The following is a 25,251-nucleotide window of genomic DNA, read 5'->3' as shown; positions in this document are numbered from 1 at the left end:
TAGAGTTCCAAGGGAGTGAAAGAGGGCTTAATAATTCCTTTGCTTAAGAGAGGTTCTAAGACAGAAGTAGCAAATTATACACCAATCAGTATCTCATGCTTGGTGATAAAAGTACTGGAAAAATTGGTCAAACAGAGAATTCAAGAATAGGTAGATAAAGATACGATGCTGTATGAGGGACAACATGACTTTATGAAGCATTGGTCATGCCTTAGTAATTTACTAACTTTTTATAATAGAGTGACAGTTGAGTTGGATAAAGGAAATGGCTACATGATGATTCTATTGGATTTTGCAGATGCATCTGAATGAATATCACATGGAACTCTATTATGCAAATTAGAACAGATGGGGATGGTTATGTGGTATTGCGACATTAGTTATATGGATAAGAGAGTGGCTGCTCGATGGTATACAGAGGAGCAGAATCCAGCCAAAATGGTGACTATTGTGTTCCAAGTGGTTTGCCTTTACTTTACTTTAGGTGATTCCACTGTGGAAAGAGATGGAAATAAGAAAGGGCAAAAGTTACTCCTATGGCTTCGTAATGGACCAGAAAGTTTGGCTGCATTTTTGATAGAGGTTTTTCATTTGATATGCAAAGAAGTCTGCTTTGGATTTGTGTTAACTTTTTTTTCTCACAAGTTTGTTATTAGTGTGAGTGAGAAACTGAGTTGACTTGAGCCATTGAATGTCTGCTGATTTTTTTTCTCTGAATGCTTTGGCACACTTCAGTAAACTATGGCTTGGATAAACGTTGGCATTATTTTTTATTTTTTTTTTTGCATGAAGTGTGGGGAAAAAGCCCTTCATTTCAGTTAGGATAATTTCAGTTATTTGGTCAGAGCAAGTTTTTGGATCAGGAGAGTAAAAACAATCAGACCATTGAAAAGAGCTTTAAACTTCTGGAGGTAATCCCCCCCCCCAGTTGGCACTGTTGTAATGCTTTGTGTACAAGGCAGGCATTATAGCACAGTTGCCATTAGTGGAGAAAACATCTATAGTGTATTTGGAGGGGGAGTTAATTAAGAAAAAGGTCAATAGCATTGGCAGAATGAGGATTATCCAGTGTTCTTTTAGGTCGATATACAGTTTGTGTTGGATCACAACAATAGCATATAGTTCGGTTTCTCTTCCATCTTGGCACTGTTGTGCGTGGAGACTGGGAGATAGTTTGAATTATGAACAGTGAAATCCCCTAGGAAGATAATCCCACAGTTTGGGTAATGAGACTGCATGAAATACTTTCAGAGATAATGTGTGTGTGTGTGTGTCATCTGAATTAGTACAGCATTAAAGACAGAAATAAAGGCAACAAAGTGTGGTGAGGCAAAGAAATCCTGAGCCAGAGCAGGTCACAGAGGGAATTCAAAGCTTGTTGACCTTTGTCATAAAATGTCAAACACAACAGCATGTTCTATCCCTCTTACATAAACCTCATACATGATGTAGTTAGGATAGGTAACAGATCAGATTTTGATACCTTCAAGCTGTGGTGCACATAATTAATTTTTGTACCGAGACCCAGAAGGTGGTTGGAATGGACATGAATTGCTTTTTATTGTACAAAATGTTTTTTTTTTGGGGGGGGGGGTGAATGACCTGTGGACATAACTTCCACTTAGGGAGTGCCCAGACTCATGGAAATACCTCCTGTCCACTACACTTTGACTCCTTTCAGGCAATATTTGATAGAGTAAGCAGCATGATTATTTGCTAGCTAGTTGGGATACCTCCTGGTGCAAGGCCATGAATACACTAACAAGGTAGTCAGCACTTCCTCCATTCATGAAGAAAATGGGAAGATAAACTGGAGCCCTTAGTCTGGGGGCGGAAAAAAGTAGCCACTTTGTGCCTCTAGTAAGCAGACTGGTAGTTTTAATAGTGAAGAAAGGCATCCATCCTATACATCTAATTGGCATTTCTTCAAACTAGAGAAATATGCTTATATGAAGCCTCGTAGAAACAAATCATATCATGGGAAAATGGGATGTGGGATCATCCTGGCTAGGGGAGGTGAGATATTGCCCATCACCAGCTTATTAATGGCCAAAATACTATATTATACTCTGTATTCCATCTTCGCTTTACAAATTTTAAAACCCTATATTTTGCAATATTGAATTGGGAACTTTTTTCATTTGGTCCACTTCAAATCCTCCTGCAAAGCCACATCTGCTCTCCCCCTCATAATTCTCCACAGTTTTGCATCATTCGCAAACAATTACATATAACATTTAAATGTTTCCCAGTATCATTACATAGAAGGCAGGCACATCAATAGTGACTTTCCTGTTCTGGGTCACTGCTCTCCATTCATCCCTATGCACAACTTGCTGATGCATATCAGACAGCTGGTCTCCTGTTCAACACTAAAATATTATATAACTTCATTCATTTCAGTTTAGTTGGTGACTTGTCATGTGGTAATCTTAGGAGCTTTTGCAAAATCTAAATACACCACTGTGTTATATTACAAAAGTAGGTTGCTAAAATCTTGCCTTGAATGGAAAGCAATGGTAGCAGAAAGAAGGTCTGTGTGCCATCCAACATGAGGATCAAATACTATTAATGATGGAGATTTTTCAAAAATGGTTAGTTGTGAGACCAACATGTATGCATGGCAAAATGTGAAAGGTATATTTGTGGACAGACAACAGAAGATGAGAGAAAGTATGTATTTGTGAAAGTGTGATATTTTGTTTTAAGACTGAGTTATCAGCGAATATGAAACAGACTGAAGGGATGAGTCTTTAGAGTAAATGTGGGTGCAAAACACTGTGTGAATAGTGGAATAGAAGCTAGTGACACAGAGAGTGAAACAATGTAAGAATTGAGATATGAAAGCAAAAGGAAATAGTAATCAGGAAACAAGAAAAGTATGGCCAAACAAGAGGGAGTGAGAATATGGGAGTGACAGGCTTAAACAGAAACTACAAGAATGCAAGATTTGCAGAAAGAGTAGTTCAAAATGAACAATGAAATTAGAAATATGCAAAGTCATAATAGATGTTTAATGTTAAGAAATTTAGAGAGAGAGGGAGAGCAAAAGGATAGAATGAAAGAAAAAAGAGAGAGGTGATGATTGACTTTTGAAATAAGAAGAATGTAAGGATGGATATCAGGAAGTTATTGAGGATAGTGAAAGATAACAGTACAATTGGAAAGATTCAGTGTGCTGATGGGGTATGACGATGATGATGAGTTGACATGGCAAGGATCATGAATGAAGTATGCTGGAAGAGCTATGTGAGGAGAAGGCAGTGCTTGTAGATGTGTGGTATGTATTTGAGGAAAGAATTGATTTGCACAAAAGCAACAGATTGCATCTGAATGGCTGTAGAGCAAGTGAACCAGAGAATTTGGTTTTAGATTTACAGTAGACGTAATTCAGGCTATGAGGCAAGCATTATTATGGCTGTTAATTTGTTTGTGTTCTAATGGCCAGTTTGTCTGCTTTGTGGGAGGAAAAACTAGACTACCTCCATATGAGACTGTGAACCAGAGAAGCTGTTGCTAGATGGAAGTGCAGTGTGTGATACAAACAAGAGATCAGAGGTAGTAAGAGGTAAAATGAAAGATCAAAAGAGTGAAAAGCAATGAGACTGAAGTGCTTGGTAATGAAAATAGTAGTAGTATGAGAGATGAAGAGAAAACAAGAATTCAAGAGAAATCCCTTTCTCTTGAATTCCTTGAATGGTGGTGGTGGGGGGTAGTTGGGGTGGACAGAGAGACATGGCATAGGGAAGAGTGGATGTTGGAAATAGAAGTGAATTGCTGTGTGGTAATGATATGCATAGAAATGGAATGGATCAGGATGTGAAGAGAGGTAGTTGAGACTGGGAACATATATAGGGTAATCAGTGATACAGGCAATTGAGCAAATGGCAGGTGTGGTGGGGAAATTACAATCCACAGGTGATGTGGATAGAACTGGTTATAGACCTAAAAGTGAACTGCTGTGTTTATTTAGGAACATCAGAGATAAGGGAGATGAAATTTTTTCACTGATTGAAGTTATTCACCCAAAAAATGATGGAATAAGTAAAAGGTGATTGAATGATGAATGACGATGATATCTAATGTAAGGGTACAGTGCTTTTTTTTGATAGAGATAGAAAGGATAAGAAGAGATGGGAGTACTACTGATATTTGCAGGAAAATTATGTACACATAAGGTAGACATGAAAGAGGGGAAATAGCGGTGATGGTTTTAAGTCAATGTGGTGTCTCTTGAAGGTTGAAATGGAAAGATATGTATTTGGAAAGTTGTTACAGGACAGAGAATGTGGAGGTTGTTGATGAAGAAATGTATAAAAAAACTTCAGTTAGTGAACCAGGGAAGGGTGATTATTATGGATGATTTTAATTATGGCAGTAAAAACCAGAATTAGCAAAACAAGTGTTCTTTGCCAGGTTGGCAGGAAAAAGACCCAGAGGAAGAACAAGATGTAGATGGATTGATATGGTAAAAAGCATCTTAAAAGACAGAAATATAAGATTTGATAATATTGGAGTCTTGACAGATAACAGATTAATTTGGGGGAAAATTATTGAATGGAAGTTAATAATGGTGTAACTTTTTCATGTAGTACTATCATAATTATCCTGTATACCCTCTGAGGGTACATATCAGGAATTTGATGAGGAGGAGGAGACCGGAATGAAGATAGAGCATTTGGGAATGAGGAAAATGAATTTCTTAAATTCTTGTGAGACAACAAGGAAAGCATGTGTGCATTTGAGAATATTATAACTGATTATTTCATCAGAGGCTGTGATTGATAGTGGGGATTTCATACTAGCCTCCATTTAGTTGAGAGTGATGATGAAGTGATCACCTGGGTTGTGGCTCACCATAAGAGTTCCATGAGGAAAGGATACATGAGAATTATAAGGCTGGTGATTATGACAAAGATGGATAATGATAATAATCAGTTGCACAAAGAGTATACAGAGCAGCCCAGGAGAGTGACTCAGTTGACATGGACAACAAATATGCAGTATGAACAGAAATTAGCAAATCAGGCCAAGAAAAACCCTAGGAAATGTTTTCAATATATGTTGAATAGAAAGAAGAATGATCAAGATGTTAATGGATGGAAGTGGTAGATTGGTAGTTGCTGCAGAGGAGATAGTTGAGGAATTCAGTGGGCAGTTCATCAGGAAATTTCATCTTCGGTCTAAAATGTAGGATAGGTTATTTCATGTAGGACATGTCAAGTGTAAGTGTATATAGAATGAACTAAGAGAAGACGTACTGGTAAGTGAGTAAGAAGTATATGAGGAGTTAAGTAATAAGGCAATAAGATTTGATGACAGGGAGTTAGTATCGGCCTTGGCCCACCTGTTTAAGAAGTCTTGCAACAGCACAAGGCAGTCATAAGGCTACAAGTTATAGGTCTATTTGTACATCTAGAGTTGTATGTAAGTATTCAGATATGTATATTCAGAAGTTTATTGACAACAGCAGTATTCTCTGTGCTTGTCAGCATGGGTTTCTTAAAGGGAGGCCATGTTTTATCAACTTATGTTCTACAACAAAGTGACAAATATGTTGGACAAGGAGATGAATATTATTATTATTTGACACCTCCAGGGAGTCCAAGGATTCGTCGAGGGAGGGCACCTGTTCTACAACTCAGTCACCATCATTCAATTGCCAATTCAATGCAACTACACAAACACCATCTACCGCCGACCACCACTGGTATTTCTACAGACGATCACAAACATCCATGCCGATGGCAGGATTCGAACCCACAGCTTTTTACCTGGAGAGTGGGTACGCGCTATCCACTCAGCCACCAGGATGGTGAATATAAATGCATGCCAAGAATTGATCAAGTAAATAGAGTAGGAGTGAAATGGATCAAGCTGTGTTGGAAAAGTAAATGTTATAGAAGAGGTGCTGCAAACCAGTCGGTGCCAATCAGATCCATGAGGAGTATAAAGTGTAGGCTATGAAGGTGATGAGCATGGTAAAGAAAGAAAAGATGTAGTACGAGAGGAGGTTAGAGGAGGTCAAGCCAAGGTTAATTCAAGGGAATTCTTCTGCTATATTGCAAACAAGAGGAAGAATAATTATGGCAGATTGACGCTGGTAGATAGTCATGACAGCAGTGTGACCATTACAAAAGACATAGTGGAATTATTGAACAAGCACTTTATCAGAATCTATGCAGTATGTGAAAAGGAGGAAAAAGTATTAGGAGAATTGCAAGTGAAAGAATTAGAGGTGCATCAGGTGTTGATTGGATTAGATGTTAGTTCCTTATAGTGATATTAACATTGAAAATATTAATAATCACTATTTTTTTTTCCTTTTAAAAAAAATTAAAAAAAAGTTTAATTCCTCGCCACTTCACACCACGGATATGTATTAACCATGTAACTTGCTATCACCGATCTCTAGAACGTCTTCTTCACCTTCGTCATCCCATATAGCTGCTCTGCAACTAAAGATAAAAAGAATCTAAACAAATTATATGATAAGTATTAAAGGAAAGTTGCAAAAGGTTGCTGGCCTGGTTGGCTGAGTGGTTAGCGTATCAGCTCTCCAGCCAAAAAGCTGCAGGTTCGAATCCTGCCGTGGGCATGGATGTTTGTGATTGTCTGTTATTAAAAAATAAAAAAACAATAGTGGTGGTGGTTGGCTGTAGATGGCTGTGGTGTACGTGATGAAGGTAGTGGTGGTTAGTGGAGTGCTAGAGACGGAGAGCTGTAGAGGAGGTGCCCTCTCTCGATTAGCCTTTGGACTCCCTGGAGTAATAATAAGAGCAGCGCACTTAATACGCCATTCCCACAGGTTTACCATTGTTTACATCCTATTTTTAATACAAAAGAAATTCCATATCATATTTCCAAACGATGTAATTTACGTAATAGTCTTGAGAGGTTAGACAAATGACAGGTTTTTTTAATGATAATCATAAGAACACTTAAGGCAACCTTTCTGGTTTACATGGCATTTAGAAGGATATGGGGAGATCAACAAGATAGGTCTGCTCTATCCGAGGACAATTCTCAGAGAGTCGCCAAATCTACAGGGATCGCAAGTTGGAACGTACATAGCGCATAAAATGTTGGAAACCGAAAATTAATCACATGTAATCACTTGTGAATCTCTTAACACATTAAAACTACTCCAAAAATAATGACAACATCAATTGTCTAACACTTTTTTTCAAGATCTCCGAAATCGAAACCGAATAAACGTTCCCAATTTATACACCATTTGTTGGGCTCTGTGCAATTCAGCAAAACAGGTCCACTCTATCCAAAGGCAATTGCTCAGACATTCAACAAGAATGCTATGAGTGTTGTAAGTCGAAAGAAAATGGCAAATAATCGATTAACTAAAACCCGAAAAAATTTGTTATCAACTACTTACAAACTTTGTGACAACTCTTTAAAACTATTGTGAGAATTTTTTAGACACCATCGATTGTCTACTGCCTGTTTCTCAAGATCTTCTGAAATAGAAGTCAGTGTAGTACATACATACTTAGGAACACCATATATTCTGGGAGAATGGGCGTAATGGGGTATACATTTTTTAACTGTGCCTGACAGCCAAGAAGTGACGGACTCAAGTAATTTCTCAGTTTTTTCCTTTATTCTGTTAGTTGGGTTATAGTTTACCAGCTGATAGGTGCTGTTATTGGAGACTAGTTGATTCATCTGATGAATGGATGTTGACCTGTCAAGGACAACGGTGGCATTACCTTTATCCGATTTTGTTATAATTATATTTTGATTAGCTTTCAATGACTTGATTGCTGCTAGTTCTGTTTTTGCAAGATTGCTATGCAAGGTTTTTCTTATTATTCAGAAGATTGCTGATTTCTAATCGAATTTTATCAGCTATATTAATAGGAAGAGACCTGATGCCTCTTTCTATGTGGTATATATTACACCCATTCTCCCAAAATATATGGTATTCCTAAAGTACACAAACAAAACGTGCCGCTTCGGCTGATAGTTGAAGGAATAGATAGCCCTAATTACCACCTAGCCAAGAAAGTAGCATCAACACTCAAGGAGTTGGTTGCTCATTCCCATCCTATATAAAGAACACAGAACTCTTTATAAACAAAATTAAAAACATAACACTCACCAAAGATGATTTATTAGTCAGTTTCGATGTTTCTGCCCTTTCGCAAATGTCCCAGTCAATGACACAATCATTCTCCTATGGAACAAATTTCTGCCCGACATTACGACCCTCTTTGTCCACCTACTACGTTTCGGTTACTCGTGTGGCAAAATAAATTTTACCTATAAAAAGAAGGTATGGCCATGGGCTCACCACTATCCCTCCCAATTGCTAACTTTTATATGGAAGCTTTTGAGCAAAGTAGGCTTGATTTCTTCACTCAAAAACCTCCAGTGTGGCTTAGATACATTGACGATGTTTTCATTATCTGGCCACATGGGCGACAAACATTAAACACATTCCTTAGCCACCTGAACAAACAGCATGAATGCATACAATTTACTATTGAAATTGAAAATCAGAACTCTCTCCTGTTCCTGGACACACACTGGCCATACGTCTTCCTTCAGGCAGCCTATCCTTCATGGTCTACCGCAAACCGACACATACTGGTCAATACATACATGCTAAATCATTATTAGAGCAAATTGCTATAGCTCTGTTTTTAAGGGTGTTAATGACTCCATCACAAAAATATGGAGTCATTAACACCCTTAAAAACAGAGCTATAGCAATTTGCTCTAATCAGCAAGCTCTTAAACAAGAATTAAAAATTATTAGCAACACAATTTATTAATAAAGTTCTTCATAAAACTTCATCAAAAAAGAATCTAGTAAAACCATAGCCATCCCATGCATTAAAGGATTATCAGAAAAAATCAACAGAATCCTACACTGTTATAATCTCAATGCCACCTTTAAACCACCCACAAAACTAAAAAACACATTCAACTCCTCTAAGTATCCTCTCCTCCCATTGGCGTTTATTGCATCTACTGCACCTGTAACTTACCTTATATTGGTGAAACTGGACATGCAATTCCTATACGTGGGGGGGGGGGAACATTAAATATAACAATTTTGGTGAAGCAGGCCTCTCAAATCATGCTCTCAACACCTTACACCAAATAGATTGGAAAAGTATCCGCTCTTTACACCATACAAAAACCTGGTATGAAAGAAAATTTAAAGAAGCCTGCAAAATTCTGATTAACCACCTGAATATCAACAATAATGGTGGCATGAAAATTCCAAGAATCTGGATGGCACATATTCAGCCTACTTAATATTTTGTATCTAGCATACTTTAGGATTTTAAGCAACCTTCAGCTGGTATTGGAAAGTATTCCATATCAACTGGTTGAAATTTATATGTATAATCATGTTTTTAATGTATATATATAAACATGTTGCTTTCCAGCCCAATGTTATTTTCTAACCAATAAATAATAGGACTCTAGCATTGATGTAGTAAAGGTTTTTTTTTTTCACCAGAGCTCAGGCCAATAATTGTTGTAACAGTTGGTCAGTAACTTTAACAAGCCATGTAGATTGTAGTGCAGCTTGTTTCTCTGTATATAGTGTATATGCTCTGAAGATGACCTTGATATGAAGGTAGAAACGTCGAGTGTTGATTTTGGTTTATATTAAACTAAAGTTTTACTCAAACATGGTAGTTGTCTCCATAATTTTTCAAAATGTATTCTGATCACTGTGTATTCTGATCATCATTTCCAAATCCTAAAAGAAAGGATTTCGAAACTGAAACTTAGAGGAAATATTGGAAGTGTTGCAAAGACTGCACATGCTGCTCAGAGGCGTAGCTGGGGGGGGGTGGGAAGATCTGCCCCAGGCGACACTTTGAACCTTTTTGAACTTTTGCAGTTAGTTCTAAAATACAGTCTCGAGAACTCATTTCCAAATATTGTAATACTACTGTGAATTTTACTCACAATTGCTGTAAGTGTTGCTAGTTGTGAAAGGAATTTTTTTAAATAAAAGTGATTAAGAATTATCTACATTACTATGAAATAGACTTTGCCAATGTCATCGACGTTTTTGCTAACAGAAAAGCAAGAAAAATAACATTTTAGAATGTTGAAATTAAAGTTTTACTTCAAAAATAAACATAGTGTTTTAATTTATTTCCCTATACATCGTTTTGACTTTTTATAGTATTTTTGGCATGTATTGAGAGGGGTGGGAAACTCAGGGACTGCCCTGGGTGGCAAAAGCTGTAGCCACACCACTAGTGCTGCTGTGATAAGAATTACATTAACATATAGAGATAAGGAGATTGTTGTTCCACTTTATAAAGGCTCCATGATCAGACCACACTTGGACTGTTGTACTCAGATTTGGTCACCTAGTTTTCATTGTGTTGTGGAAACATTTGAGAGGGTCTAGAGACATGTGACTAAGACAATGTCATGGCTCTGGAATGTTGGATATGGAGAGGGGGGGGGTAGAAGGAATATGGATTGCAGAATTCGATGGATAGGAGGAAAGGAGGTGATAGAGACTTTAGTGATGGGATTTTTATTATTATTATTATTATTATTACGGGTATCTCCATGGAGTCAGTAGACTCATCGCGGGAGACCCAAACTAGCAAAACAATATCTGTCATATCTCTTCTTGAATTCATTTACAGATGAAGAGCTCACAACAAAGTCAGGCAATGAATTCCACTCATTCACCACCCTCCAGGCAAAAAACCTTGTTCTGACACCTTTGTTAACCACACTCTTCTTTAATTTCCAGAGATGACCTCTTGTTCTTCCATCACTATCACACAGCTGAAACATTTCCCCTGCATCAATCCTATAAAAACCTTTTAGTAATTTGAATGTTTCTATCATATCCCCTCTTCTTCGCCTATCAGCCAATCTCTGCAATCCACAAGCTCTCAATCTATCAATGTAGGGAGCATTTTTTATATCACTCACCAACTTGGTCACTCTTCTCTGAACCCTCTATCTTTTTATCAGGTTAATCCAGAAGGATTATAAAATGATAAGGCAAGAGTAGAAGAGGAGTAGATTTTTGACATGAATTGTGGGTGAGTGGAATTCGTTAATAGAATATGTTGTTAATCCAGGGAATGTTGAGGATTTTAAGATTTAGTATGATAAATATGCTCTCAGTTGAATGAACCTTCTACAATGAGTCTGCTGAATCCATAGAGGGTTCAATAATAATATACTGTAATGTACTTCAATTTTGCAATAGCTTTTGATAGATTGCCACACCACAAGTTGGTAATTAAACTAGAGCAGATGGGACTGGTTGATTGATTAGTGAGTTGGATTTGCAAATGGTTCTTAGATAGATATCAGTAAATTATGTATGTGAGTGCATTATCCTGGAAGAGAAAAGTCACTAATAGTGTCCTGTAGGGGTCTGTTTTGATGCCATTGTTATTTAATATGTATATTAAGGATATTTGGAATGGACTGGTGATATAGAACTGTTTGCAATTGATGCAAACTGGGGAGAGTTGATGAGGAATTGAGCAGATGTTTTGGCTTTAACAGGACTTGAATAGATTGTATGAGTGGGCAACAGTATGGAACTGCCAGTTCAATTTTGCAAAGGATAAAGTTCTTAAATTTTTTAACTCACTGAGACTTTTTAACTCAACATATATAAGAAATTCATTAATTTTTTATATACGTTGTTCAAGGCTCAGAAGCAGTTTCTCCATTTCCACTGCAGTCATTCTGTCGCAAGGATGAATATTAAAAGGATGAAATAACTTTTAATGAATTCCTCATTCAGTTTCAGGTATTATCTGCAGTGGTTAATACTAATAATTTTTTTCACCAACTAATACCATCCATCTGTAATCATTCTTTGTTTTACTGGTTACATATTAAAAAAAAACTTGAGGATTTTTCTTGGCCCCCCCCCTTTGGCTAATTGCTGTTCATATTTTTGCTATTCTTACAAAACGAGTCACCTTTCTCTCCTGCTCTTTGTACTCTTCATGCAACTGATTATTGGTACTCATCTTATGATGCCTCTATAATGTCATCTTTTTCCAGATTGCGTGCTTAATCTGTTTTATCCATTTTTTACACCTGCTTTATTTAACCTCATAATCTATGGAATACATCCAGACTTTGCTGCATGGCTAAGCAACATTAATCTCCATTTCACCTAACTTTTTATTTCATTCTATAGCCTCATCCTATCTCTTGAGCTTTTCTTTGAATACAGAAATACTTATGAATTCTCTCTCTCTCTCTAGATTGCCATATTTCATTTTAGTATTATTATTACCAGAATTAAAATCACTAATAACAATAATCTGTTTTTATTTGCGCATATTTTTATTGTCCTAGCAAATAAATATATGCATATTTGCATATTTCCTTTTCACAACTCTCTCCACTTTCTTTCCAAGCATCTTTTAACATCCCAACTACTTTATCCTATCCATCCACATTGCAAATGCTGTGTGTATGATAAAAGGACCTCCTAGATGAGGCTTTGACTCCATGGGGGTCTTGGGTAGTAATAATAATAATATATCCACTGCCTGGAAGGGAGGGGGGGGGATAGTATTGCTGGTGATATATTGTTATACTATATTATTATTATTATTATTCAGGCCTCCATGAAGTCAAAAGACTCATCAAGGAGAGGTCCCCCCCCCCCCCCCAAGAAACACGAAGTCTATCATACCACTCCTTAGAATCATTGACCGTTCTCGCTCTCACCACTCCATCAGGCAATGTATTCCACGGTTCAACCACCCTCCATCTGTGTGGGAGGGGGATGGTGGTTAGAATACTTCAAAACAAATACACTTTCTGTTTTTCTAAAATGTAATGTGATCGTGATAACACACACACACAGAGAGAGAGATCAAAGAAATATTAATATGCATATATTACTCATAACCAGTTTTGTAATGTTATATTTTATTTTATCAATAGGCAAAGCCAGAAGTAAGTTTTATGGTGTAAAAAAAAAAAATTAGTATTACAAGAGGATTTTATTTTCTATATATGTATGATATATAGTTTGTTAGCATGACTGAATATAGATTGTTCAGTTTGTGATTGGACAAGTTTTTTGTTTAATGTATATTGTATTTTGGAGCAAATGGGAATGGATATAAAGCTTTAATCATGGATAGGGAATTGGCTGATAGACTCCAGAGATTAGTATATGGTGCTGTGGAACCTAGGAGAATGAGGGTGACTGGTGAAGTACCTCAGAGTTCCATACTAGGGCCACTGCTCTTTAATTTGTATATCAGTGGCATGGAGAAATATTTAAGTGTATGTAAGGGGGAGGGATATCAAGGTGTTGATGCAAAACTGGGGAGAGAAATACTTGATAATGATGATGTAGATATCCTGCAGGATGATTTCAATAAATTAGCATTGTGGGCAAAGGATAATGATTATCAATTTAATGTTGAAAAAAATAAGATTATGCACTTGAAAAGGTTATCTACTGTGTATCACATTGATGGTACTGGATTGAAAGAAATTGGTAAAAGTAGGAACTTGGGGATAATGGTGGATAGAGAGTTGAAGTTCAGATGGCATATTGCAAAAGTTGGTAAAATAGCTTATTCTCTCTATATATATGACTGGTTCAGCTGCATCTTGACTACTGTGCACAGATTTCATCACCTGGGTTTCTTGGTGATCAGGAGGTGATAGAGAGGATTTAGAGAAGAGTGACCAAGCTGGTGACAGGTCTGTGGAATGCTCCCTATGAGGATATGTTTGAAGGTATGTGGGTTGCATAGTTCAGATGATAAGTGGAAAAAAAGGGAACATGATAGAAATTTATATTAAAGAGATTTTATAAGATTTACACAAAAGGCAATTTTTCAGTATGTGACAAATAGAGACAGAACTAGGGGTCATCTGTAGAAGATGTATAATGGTGTGCAGACTAGATTATTTGCGTGGAGTGGTAAACAAGTGAAATGGATTTCCAGAATTGAGTATCCTGGCAATGAATGACTTTAAGGACAGGTATGATATGTTTCATATGTATCAATGTTAGTGCAGGTCTCCCACAATGAATCTCCAGACTCCATGGATATACCATATCATAATAATATGTAAGCTTCACTATTATCTGTTACGGTGGTTGCTTAGCTTGCCACCATTTATAGCCTGCATTACATATGGCATGGTGGAGTATTTTGTAGCATTTACGCTTGATTCATACATGACCTGTAAATTAAAAATGTGGCAGCTGAAGAATGGGAACATGTGTACATGTTCCCATTCTTCAGTAACAGTGAAAAGCACTGGATGAATTGAATTGTAATGTCTCTGGCTTTGTAGCAGCAGAAGTAATGAGTTGGAAATGGATGAGGGCTGACATGTGAACAGTTGTGTTCGAAGGTGAGAACTAGAAAGAGGTGTTAATGCCCTTCGATTGGAATAGGCCTCAGTTCGATTCTCGTCGCGACAGGAGGAATCTTTATCTGGTCGATTTCAATCGATGGTGAGTTAGCCGATCTCATACGGAGGTAGCAGGGTTTTTTCTCCCGGAAACTCGGGTTTTTCATCCCGCATACATACAAATCGGCCCTTCAGAACACACGCAATTTACAGACAAAAATTACTAGTTGTGGTGGTGTTGGAGGTGGGCGGTAGATGGCGTTGATTCGTAGTTGAGGTAAGGTGTAGAGATAGTTGAAGATGTCCTCCCGCGATGAGTCTTCGGACTCCTTGGAGGTATCAGGAATAATAATAATAATAATGAATAATAATAATAATTTAATCTTGAAGTATGGTAGAGGAAGATGCTTTGGATGGCTTGATTGTGTGAGTGTTGTGAAAAAGCAGGATGTATGGAGAAAAAACAAATAGAAATATTGAGAATGGAAATGGAGGACATAAAAGCTGAATTCAGGAGTGTCTGGTGTGAGATTGAAACTTGAGATGTTAACTGGTGCAAGGAGAGAAAGAACAGATATCAAAGAAAGGCATGGCACAGAAAAAGAGTCACGAGGATAAAATGAGAGAATGGGAGAGACTGCAAAAAGAGGAAAGTCAAGTTTAGATATGGAGGAATAGAGAAATGAGAGGAAGAAGAGAAGGGGGGGGGGAAGAATATGGAAGTAGAAAGAGTTAGTGATGTCACTGACAGAAGAATTAATGAAGTTGAGCAGTGTGATGTATGGAGATTTCATGATTCAGGGTGTGTGTAGAGCAGTGTTGGAGAAGTGAGGACCTGAAGGAACAATAGGGAGGATGGCAATGAATTGAGATGAAAATGTGGATGATATGATAGTGATTCTTGGCCTGGGAAGCAGTGTGAATTGGGTAGTGAGAGATTTGAGATTGTTGTTGATGATTGTGAGAGGGGAAGATAATGTTGCCTAAATAAGCAGAGCTTTTCTTCTTAGCTTTCATCCTGGCAACTCTAGTTCCTCTACTCTAAGACATTCATTTGATCATAAAAGGGAGCAGCATGCAAGAGAGAGAGATTGTATTTGAATGTAAAAAGATGCAGGTATTTGGAAAGCCCGTTGTTTTCTGGGCAAGTGAATGTTTTAGAGCAGAGGAACTAGAGTTGCCAGGATGAAAGGTAGGAGGGTTAACCTCATTTGGGGATTGTGTCTTAGAAGATGAGTTAGGCTATATTGCAGAGCCAAGTGGAGATTGTGAAGAGGAATAATAGTTAGAGCAATACGATCTTACACTAGTTTTTCTATGTACAAATACAAGGAGTATTTGGCATAAAGGTGAATGAGTTTGTGGCATGGATTGACTCACTGTCTGAAGGTTATTTAGTATCAGTGAAACCCAGTTGACACAGGAGGATGCCCTGACAGGTATAGAAATTGAGAGGTGAAGCATATTTTGGTAGTTGAAGGTAAATACTGTCAGTGTGTTACTTATGGCGAGTGATAAGTTGGCCTCTGAGGATAGAGAATCGGGATGAAAAATGGTATTGATGTATACTGTATACTCTAAAAATGGCTTTTAGAGTATACAGTAGAAGTGGACAGGATATTTAGTGGGATGTTGTTATAGATTAGGAAATATAGAGGGTGATGAGTAGGAATTGTTTAGGTGAACTAGTTTGACAAGTGCAAAATGAATAATTATTCTTGGAGTTAAGATTGTATTACCCTGTGGTTAAGATTTTTTTTTTTGAAATCTTAACCACAGTAATATTGATGAAAGTAATATTTATGAAGGGCTTTTATTGATAGAAGCAGTGGATGAGAGAAAGGTATACTCGTTGTTCTGGATTTTTAAAAAGGCATTGGATCAGATTATTATTTTTTTTTTTTTTTTTTTTTTTTTTTTTTTTTTTTTTTTAGTTTGCCAGTATGTACACCAGTTTTAAAATAAATTTTAAAGTTGGTGTACATACATGCAGCTACATCTTGAAAGAATTAGCCATTGCTGCAGTACATACAGTAGTTATAATCTGTTATATCAAAATTTTCCATTTTGTGAGAGACAAAATATTTCGGCTGAGTGGTTACCGTATCTGCTTTCCAACCAACAGGTTGTGGATTTGAATCCTTCCATGGGCATGGATGTTTGTGATTATCTTTTTAGGTGGGAGATGAATTTCATTCCTTGATGTAAGACTACCAGTCTACTTATTTGGAGGCCAGAAGTGGCTCGAAAAAGTTCCATGTTTGGTTTCTAGAGCAGGGCTTCTAGACTATGTAAAAAAATAAAATACAAAAAAATTAATAAAAATAAAATAAAAGAACAAAAAAAATCCTTAGCCCACTCATGGTACTAATATACTACTGGCTTACAACCTTTCATGAGTGGGAATCACAAAAAAAAATATTATTATGAATAATAATGTGTCGCGAGATTCGGAAGTTGAATTGGATGAAGAGTGCCTTCGGCCAGGTTCAGTTAGTGATGAGACATTCCTGTATAAACTAACATAGGCTTGCCAAGATAATCCATATTTTGAAAATCGTGGATGCCGTAATTTCCTAATGGACAGTACATTACCTCATCATAGTTTTCAGGTTAGGCACTATGCTGGTGCAATAACATATTCTCTTACTGGATTCATTGACAGAAATAATGATATCCTTCATTGCAACTTGTCACAAGCTATGTACAAATGTGAGCATCCATTATTAAAAACTCTGTTTGTTGAAGGTAATCCAAAAAGAACAACATTAAAGTGGCCAGCAACCACAGCAACGCAGTTTAGGATATCAGTTGGTGCTCTGATGAAAAATCTACAAAATCGATCATCTAGCTTCATTAGGTGTATTAAGCCCAATGAACTGAAACAACCAATGATCTTTGAAATGGCTCTTGTTCAGCATCAAATAAGGTATCTTGGTCTAATGGAAATTGTGAAAGTGAGAACAGCAGGATATGCATGCCACCAAGCCTATGAGGCATTCTTACAAAGGTACAAAATGCTTTTCATCCATACATGGCCCGGCTGGTCTGGACTACCTGTAGAAGAAGTAACCCATTTACTTAGGGACCTTCCCATTCATGCATCAGAATATAGCTTTGGAAGGAAGAAACTGTTTATCAAAAGTTCCCGCACAGTAAGTACATTTAGTGTTTATACATGAAAATAGAATGATTAATTGGGCATTCAATTCCAAATTAATTACTGTTTTGGTAATGCTTCTTATATTTCTTAAAGCAAATTCTTTAATCATTAGTTTTAATTGCACTCATTGTAGACCAAACTAGTTAGTAATATTTAGAGTAATTTTAAGATAAGTAGTATGTATATATTGCAACTTTTATTCTGTTATGTTGCATTTATAACAGATATCACAAAAAAAAAAAAAGAAAGAAAGAAAAAAAAGATTTTCTGCAAGAGTAGCACTATGTGGCTGTCTTTCTTAATCTAACACATTTTTAAATCTCTAAGTTAAGCTTCACCATAGCAAAGAGAAACTCGGTTCTTTCTTTTTCTTTCTCTTTGCTAACTTTAAAGATGTTGATGAATTTATAATAGAGTTACAAGAGTGTTGGATGGGGGAGGGGTGTATGGTGCTGTTTTCTTGGATTTGGCGGGGTGCCACGTGATAGGTTGATGTTTGAGTTGCAGCGCACGAGTCTGGATGTCGGGTTGGTCAGCTGGATTCAGGATTGGCTGCCCGATGGGTGTCGGAGAGTTGTGTGTGGTGGGGCAGTTTCGGGGGGGGCAGAGGATTGCAGGTGGGGTCCCATAGGGTTCGTGCTGGGACCTGTGTTGTTTGATCTTTGTATCAGTGGCATTGTCGGTGGATTGCAGGGAGGATGTTCAGTTGTTTGTAGGTGATACAGGGCTGGGAGGGATTGTTGTTGTTGGTGGTGCAGATGTGGTGGCCCTGCAAGAGGATTTGAGTGGGCTGGATGGATGGGCGGGTGAGTGGGTGTCGGTTTGGTGCAGCAAAGTGTGGGGTCTTGAGGTTTGGGAGGCATCGATGGGGGGCTGCATACTCTGTGGGAGGAGTTGTGCTGGAGGAGGTGGGGAAGACGGGGGATCTGAGGTTGATGATTGATAGAGGCCTGAGGTTTGGGGGACATGTTGCGGGGGTGGTGAGGATGGCACGGAGGATTGCTGCAGTCATGAGAGGGGCACTGACCTCCAGGGGTGGAAGGGTTGTCGTTCCGTTGTGTGGGGCTCTGATCGGACCACACTTGGACTAAGATTTGGTCCCCAGGATTTGAAGAGGATAGATTGGCTGTGGAGGGGGGTGCAGGAGCAGATAGCAGGGATGGTTTTGGGACTGTGCAGTGTTGGCTGTGGGGATCGGCTGAGGGAGTGTGGACTGCGCAGTTTGGTGGAGGAGGGAGGGGTGGTGTGGTTGAGACTTTTGAACTGTTGATGGGTGGTTGCAGGGTTGATGCTGGGGAGTTCTTTCGCTTGGTTGAGCAGTGGAGGGAGTGGTGACAAGGGGCCGTCCCTGCAAGTTGCAGGGGGAAACTGTGAGCGGGAGGGTGGGGGGTGGCTTCTTTGCATGGAGGGTGGTTGAACCACGGAGCGCATTGCCTGATGGAGTGGTAAGAGTGAGAGCGGTCACTGGGTTTGGGGAGTGGTGTGATAGACTTTGTGTTTTTTAGGGTGGACCTCCCCTTGATGAGTCTTGATGGACTTTGTGTTTCTTGGGAGGGACCTCCCACGATGAGTCTTTTGACTCCGTGGAGGCCTGGATAATAATAATAATAATAAATAATAATAAAGGAGCCTCCAAAGCTCAGTTGGTATATGAAACACTTTGGTCAGAAACTCCTGGGTTCGATTCCCATCCATGACATAAGGAAGAGGGCTGGTTTCTTTTGACTAAAGGTGAGTTAGCTGCTCTCATACAGAGGTAGAGGGTTTTTTTTCACCCAGAAACTCTGGTTTTTCATCCCTTGCAACAAGCAAACCAGCCCCATGAACACGCACAGATTTACAGCCATGAATACTTATGACTATATGCAGAAGAGAGAGGATCCTCACAAGTTGTTACACCCATAGTTGACCATGAGTCACATCGTGGTAGTCATCCTCCTAGATAGGAGATGGCACATGAATAGGGGATTAATAATAAAAACAATGCTGCATGATAAGTTGATATTTAAGTTGTAATATATTGGTTTAGACATCAGTCTAGCAGATTTGCTTGGAAATTGACTTTCTGAATGAGCTGTCTATGGCAATGAAGCAGCATTGCAGAGTAGGTTAAGACAAGTTCCATAAGATTCAGTACTCAGAATGTTAACTATTCAACCTGTTTGTCAGTGCTTTTTCCCTGAACTACAGGGAGATATTCAGTTGTTTTCAGATTGAGAAGATTTGGAGGACTGTTACTAAGAGTACTGAGATTATGGTTCTTCAGGAGGATTTGAATAAGCTGGAAAAGTTGACAAATGAATGGGGGATGTTACTTTAATGGTACTAAATATGTGGTTTTAAAATTTGAGTCCCACAGATGGAACCTACTCTATTGGTGTAGCTATACTGGGTGAAACAAGAGATCTTGGGGTGATAAAAATTTGAAATTTAGAAGACATTGCAAAGGTCATGAAGACAACATAGAGGATTGCTGCGGTATTGAAGGATGTTGACCAGTATAGATAAGAGGGTGGTAGCATACCATTGTCTAAATCCTTTACAAGATCACATTTGGATTATTGTACTTCCAAATCTGGTCACCCAGATTTTAAAGGGGATGAAGAAACTGTAATGAGAGAGAGAGAGAGAGAGAGTGGGTGCTGAGGCAGATAAAGAAAATGATATTCGGACTACAGAATATTGGTTATGAGAGCATATAATCTGCAGAGTCTGGTGAAAAGGAGATGAAGAGGTGACATGATTCAGACATTTAAGCTGTCAAGAAGTATTTACTGGATTAATATCATGGAAATATTTCATACAATAGAATGAGGAGGAAGGAACAAGAAGTTATCCCTGGAAGTTGAAAAAAATTTACTGAGTAAAAGGATAAGAAGTACGTTTTATGCATGGAGAGTAGTAGGAACATGAAATGCATTGGCTGTAGAAGGTGGTGAGAATGCATTCAGTGAAAGAGTTACAGTGGTGTGATAAACTTTTTTGTTTAAGGCAGACCTCGTATGATGAATCTTATGAATCCATGGAAGTTCAGAATAATATTAATAACTTGATTTAATGAATTATCTATAACTTCAGAAGTTTAAGTAGATCAAAGTATGTGCTATTGGGAAAAATTAGTATTCACTCGACTTTCACTATATCAAACCACTATAGAGCATAGAAATAGTTTAATTTTAATGGAAGATTAGCTGTAATGAATATGATTTATTTTTAGGATGCTATCAATGATAATGGAACTTTGGCATGGACTTCACACTAGTTTGTTATAACTAGTGAATTTTCTCTCATTTTTGCTATAGTAAGAGTTGACTCTATTCACTGTAATATCATATACAATAATTATTGCCATCTTGTGAACATTGCAGAAAAATAATTCAGGAGACGGAATATTTACAGTTTCGACAGGACTGGATGGAATTGAAAATTATGGTGTTATACAGAAATGGAACAATGTGAGGTAAGATTTCAGTGAAATCTATTTGTCTAAAATCCATTCGCATTTGAGTTTATTTTGCTGCCATTCCATATTCTTATAGCAGGAATATATGCTAAGGGGTTGAATGGTCTGTCATTGGACCTAAATAAAATAACTGAAAAATTTGTTTGATAAATAGTTAGTTATATACAGCAGGGAAAATGATTTTGGGGCATTGAAAAATACAAGAAAACAGTACTCCCATTACTAATACTAGCAGCTGCTTCTGATGTAGCTCATAATTAGGTTTAATGGAATTGAAAACAGTACAAAGAAATAATTAAGCATTGGTTTAATAGTTCCAGTATGCTACTGTTTCTGTTACAGAGACATCTGGGATACAGACACAAAATCACTCAAATAATAAGCAGATGATGCCAGACTGAAAGTCCAAAGTCTTAAAAGGGGCACCTTTTATGAGTGTGCTTCATCCAAGATTCCCCCAAGACTAGTTACCAGCTTTTTCTCCAAGAAGAAAAAAAATCTGTCATATGTGATTTGTTGCAGTGAAGCATAGTTTTTTTTTTTTTTATTAATTCTGTGTAAGGTATCCAAGTCATGGTCACTAGACTTGACTGACTATATTTATGGTAGCAGATGTATCTCTTTTGTTCTTCACAGTGAATGTTGACACATCTCTCAGTACAGTAGCAAACAAATTAATCTGAGAAAACGAAATTTTCATCGTTTTTCGTTATGGTTTCATTTTTTTTTCAGTTCACAATAATTTTGGTTTACTATTTTTGGTTTTAGTTCACTATTTTGGTTGAGCGTTATGTGCTTTAACTGTCTCTACAATGTTTATTAATAGTGTTGTGCATTTTTAATAGTGTAATCAAGTTGACATTTGTAGTGTTTTATTCATTTTGTGTAGCTATAAAATGGATACATCTCTAAGAAAGCGTTCAAAAATGTACTTTTTCTCAGTACACATCCATGACTCAAAGACAAATTGCCAATGAATGTGGTGTTGATTTAGGTACTTAATCCAGTTTTAAAGAGGCAAGTACCAGGAGGACAGGTACCTTTTCTCCTGACCGAAAAAGGAAAATGTGGGCAAAAAAGGAAAATTACACTTACTCAAGATCTTTTACTAGTTATGAAAAGCAAAATGAATCCAAGATTGTCTGCTGTAAACTTCAATAGAGACTTGGCATGTAATGGGATTATTTCTTGCATGACAGTCTGTTGATTGTTGGAAGCATGGCAGGCTGCCCACAGACCAAAAAAAAAAAGAGAAACAATTGAAAAAGGCTAGCTATGCAGAACAAGAAAGTCCAGTGAACAAAGATGCACAAAGATTGTGCTGTTGAGAAGTGGAAGGAGGTCATAATCTCGGATGAGAGCCATTTCTTTGTCCAAGGAGAGCAAGCATCCTATGTTCACAAATCACAGGCTGCGAAGACCTCCTGTCCACCTACAACAAACTCCTAAACACCTGACTAAAAAGATGTTCTGGGGATTATTTTACACATGATTGCCTAGGATCACTCGTGCCTGTTGACTGTATGATGAAAAGTGAAAAATACATTAAAATAAGCAAGAAAAGCGTGGTCCCACAGATCCAGAAAGACAAAGAACTCATTTTCCAGCAGGATCTTGCTCCATGCCACACTTCAGAAAAAATGAGAGTTCCTCAAAAATCACAATATCCAATTGCTTCACTGGCCAGGTAATAACTCTCCTTGCATTAATCCAATAGAAAATTTGAAATAATGATAGTATTACTACAATATTTGTTGAGAGGTATATGAGGTAATGGGAAGAACAACTATTATTAACACCAGAACCCAGACCTCCATAGAGTCAAAAGACTCGTGGGAGGTACACACAAATCCTGAAATCGTGCTTTAAACATATTAAATATATCTGCATTCACCATAATGTCAAACAATGCATTCTACTCACCAACCACTATCCATGAAAAGAACATTATGCCTCTGCTCACATCCTCCTTATACAGTTTTCAGGGATGCCCCCCCCCACTTCTCCTGCCCAACTTCTCCAATTCAATGAAAAATTTCTGTTAACCCAGTAACAACTCTTTACCAACTGAAATGTCTCAATCACATCCCCCCCCCCCATCTATTCCTCCTATTCACAAGGCTATCCCAAATTCCATTGACCAAAAAACACCTTATTCACCATCATGAAAACCAGGGGGGATCAAATCTGTGCACAACAACCAATATGAGGCCTGATCAAGGCCTTATACAGTGGTCCTCTCCATCAATGTCATAATCTGATATGATGACTTCACAACTACAGGGTAACCTCTGAACTTCAGATCCTTATCCAATACCACTGCTTCAAGATCTATTATTTCCTCAACTTCCTCCAAAATTTCCCCACCAAGTGTATACGTTGCATCTCATTGTGGCCTACCAAATTTCAGAACTTTACAGTTTGCAACATTAAATTCACAGTTCCATACTGTTGCTCATTCATACAATCTATTTAAGTCTTCCTGTCATCCACAACATCTGATTAATTCTTCGTTATTCTCTAGTTCATTTCATCTGCAAACGGTTCTATAACACCAGTTAAACCCATCCCAACATCATTAATATGCAATTAAATAACAATGGTCTCAGAAGAGACCCCTGTGGCACAATACTAGTAACTTTCCTCTTCCAGGATACTGCACCCCCCCCCTTACACAATGTGCTGATACCTATCTGGGAGTCAGTTATCTATCCAACTTGCTAATCTATCATCTAAACCCATCTGCTCCAGTTTAGATACTTACTTGTGGTGTGTCAATCTATCAAAAGCCTTTTCAATATCTTAGTATATCACTGTATTCATCAGTTTGTTACAACATATAAGCAAGGTGGCAAAACATTGCTTCTGTTTAACAAACCTATGCTGACAAGCACAGAGAATATAGCTATTATCAATTCCCTTTCATATTCTAGCTCTAACAAGTTTCCAATATCTTAACTACAACTCCAGATATACAGATTGACCTAAAATTTATAGCCTTTTGAAGTGGAATAGTTATTAAGTAGAACTGTTGCAAACTCTTGTTAAACATGTCAGCCAAGGCTGATGTTAACTCCCTGGAACATCCCCTCAAGATACTCGGTGATATGTCATAAAATCCGTTGTCTTATTGACATATACTTGCGACATAAGACTGAATGATATATGCACGTAAAGACAAGAAAGATATTTAATTAACCAAATATTTCGGTCTGAGGATGGCCTGCTATTTCCAGACCAAAATATTTAGTTAATTAAATATCTTTCTTGTGTTTACGTGCATATATCATTCGTCATATACCTCATGTTTGCTCACCTGTAAATCTTCTTTCAGTTCATTCTCTGCATTTGAGCATCTCCTGGTTTCACACTGAGGATGAAACACCATGATGAACTGCTCACTGAATATGTTGACTATTTTTCTTCTTTCTACTTGACATATATTGAAAAAACTCCCTAGGGATTTTCTTGGCCTTATCTGCTAATTTCTACTTTAACTGCATCTTTACTGTCCCTACCAACTCAGTCACTCTCCTGGCCTGCTGTTTATGCTCTTTGTGCAACTGATTATTATCATTATTCATCTTTTGCTTCCTCTAAAGTGGAATGTTTGCATGTTGATGCTGTTAAGTATCTCTTTGTCAGTTCCCAAGTAGCATTTATCTCTTTTCCACTTAACAGCTCATTCCATGCTATAGATCAAAGCTGTTTCCTGAGCTTCTCATAATCACTAGCCTTGTAATTCCATGCACATTCTTTCCCTCACAGAAGTCTTTCATATGGCTAGCCACAACCCAGATCACTTCATGATCACTCTTAACTAGAGGGTAATATGAAACTCCACTACATTCACATCCTCTGATGAATCACATCTAAAACTCCTAATGCTCATGTGTCCTCCTTTACATACTACCTAAGATAGCTCTCTCTCTTTCTCTCTCTCTCTCTCTCAAGCTCAAGAACTCATTCATTTTCCTCATTCCCAAATGCTCTCTCCTTACTGATCTATACTCCCATAATTAAAATCATCCATAATAATCATCCTTCTCTTGTTCATTAACCCAAGTTGCTTATACATTTTTTCATCACCACCCTTCACATTTCTTGGCCTATAGCAACATCTAACTAAATATCTTGCCCTGTCAACCTTCAAGTCACACCACATTGCCTCAAAACCATTACCACTATTTTTCTTTCATGCCTACCTTATGCGGATATAATTCCCCTGCTGTCATCAGTAACATTC

At 37.7% G+C, this 25,251-nt stretch overlaps 1 protein-coding gene across 2 annotated transcripts in view; it reads left to right on the top strand.

Moving 5' to 3' along the window:
* Positions 1-25,251, top strand: part of LOC150104728 (lysosome membrane protein 2-like) — a 360,554-nt gene that overhangs the window by 226,544 nt on the left and 108,759 nt on the right. For both annotated transcript variants that reach the window (XM_090395908.1, XM_090395909.1), the window contains exon 5: positions 20,911-21,002. In XM_090395908.1, the coding sequence (XP_090252034.1) occupies positions 20,911-21,002 (92 nt within the window). The remainder of the gene's footprint in view (positions 1-20,910; positions 21,003-25,251) is intronic.

The sequence above is a fragment of the Typopeltis vanoorti genome, chromosome 7, assembly GCF_054136105.1.
Source record: "Typopeltis vanoorti isolate ZY-2024b chromosome 7, IOZ_Tvanoo_1.0, whole genome shotgun sequence".
Classification (NCBI taxonomy): Eukaryota; Metazoa; Arthropoda; class Arachnida; order Uropygi; family Thelyphonidae; genus Typopeltis; species Typopeltis vanoorti.
This window is presented reverse-complemented; position numbering and strand designations above follow the sequence as displayed.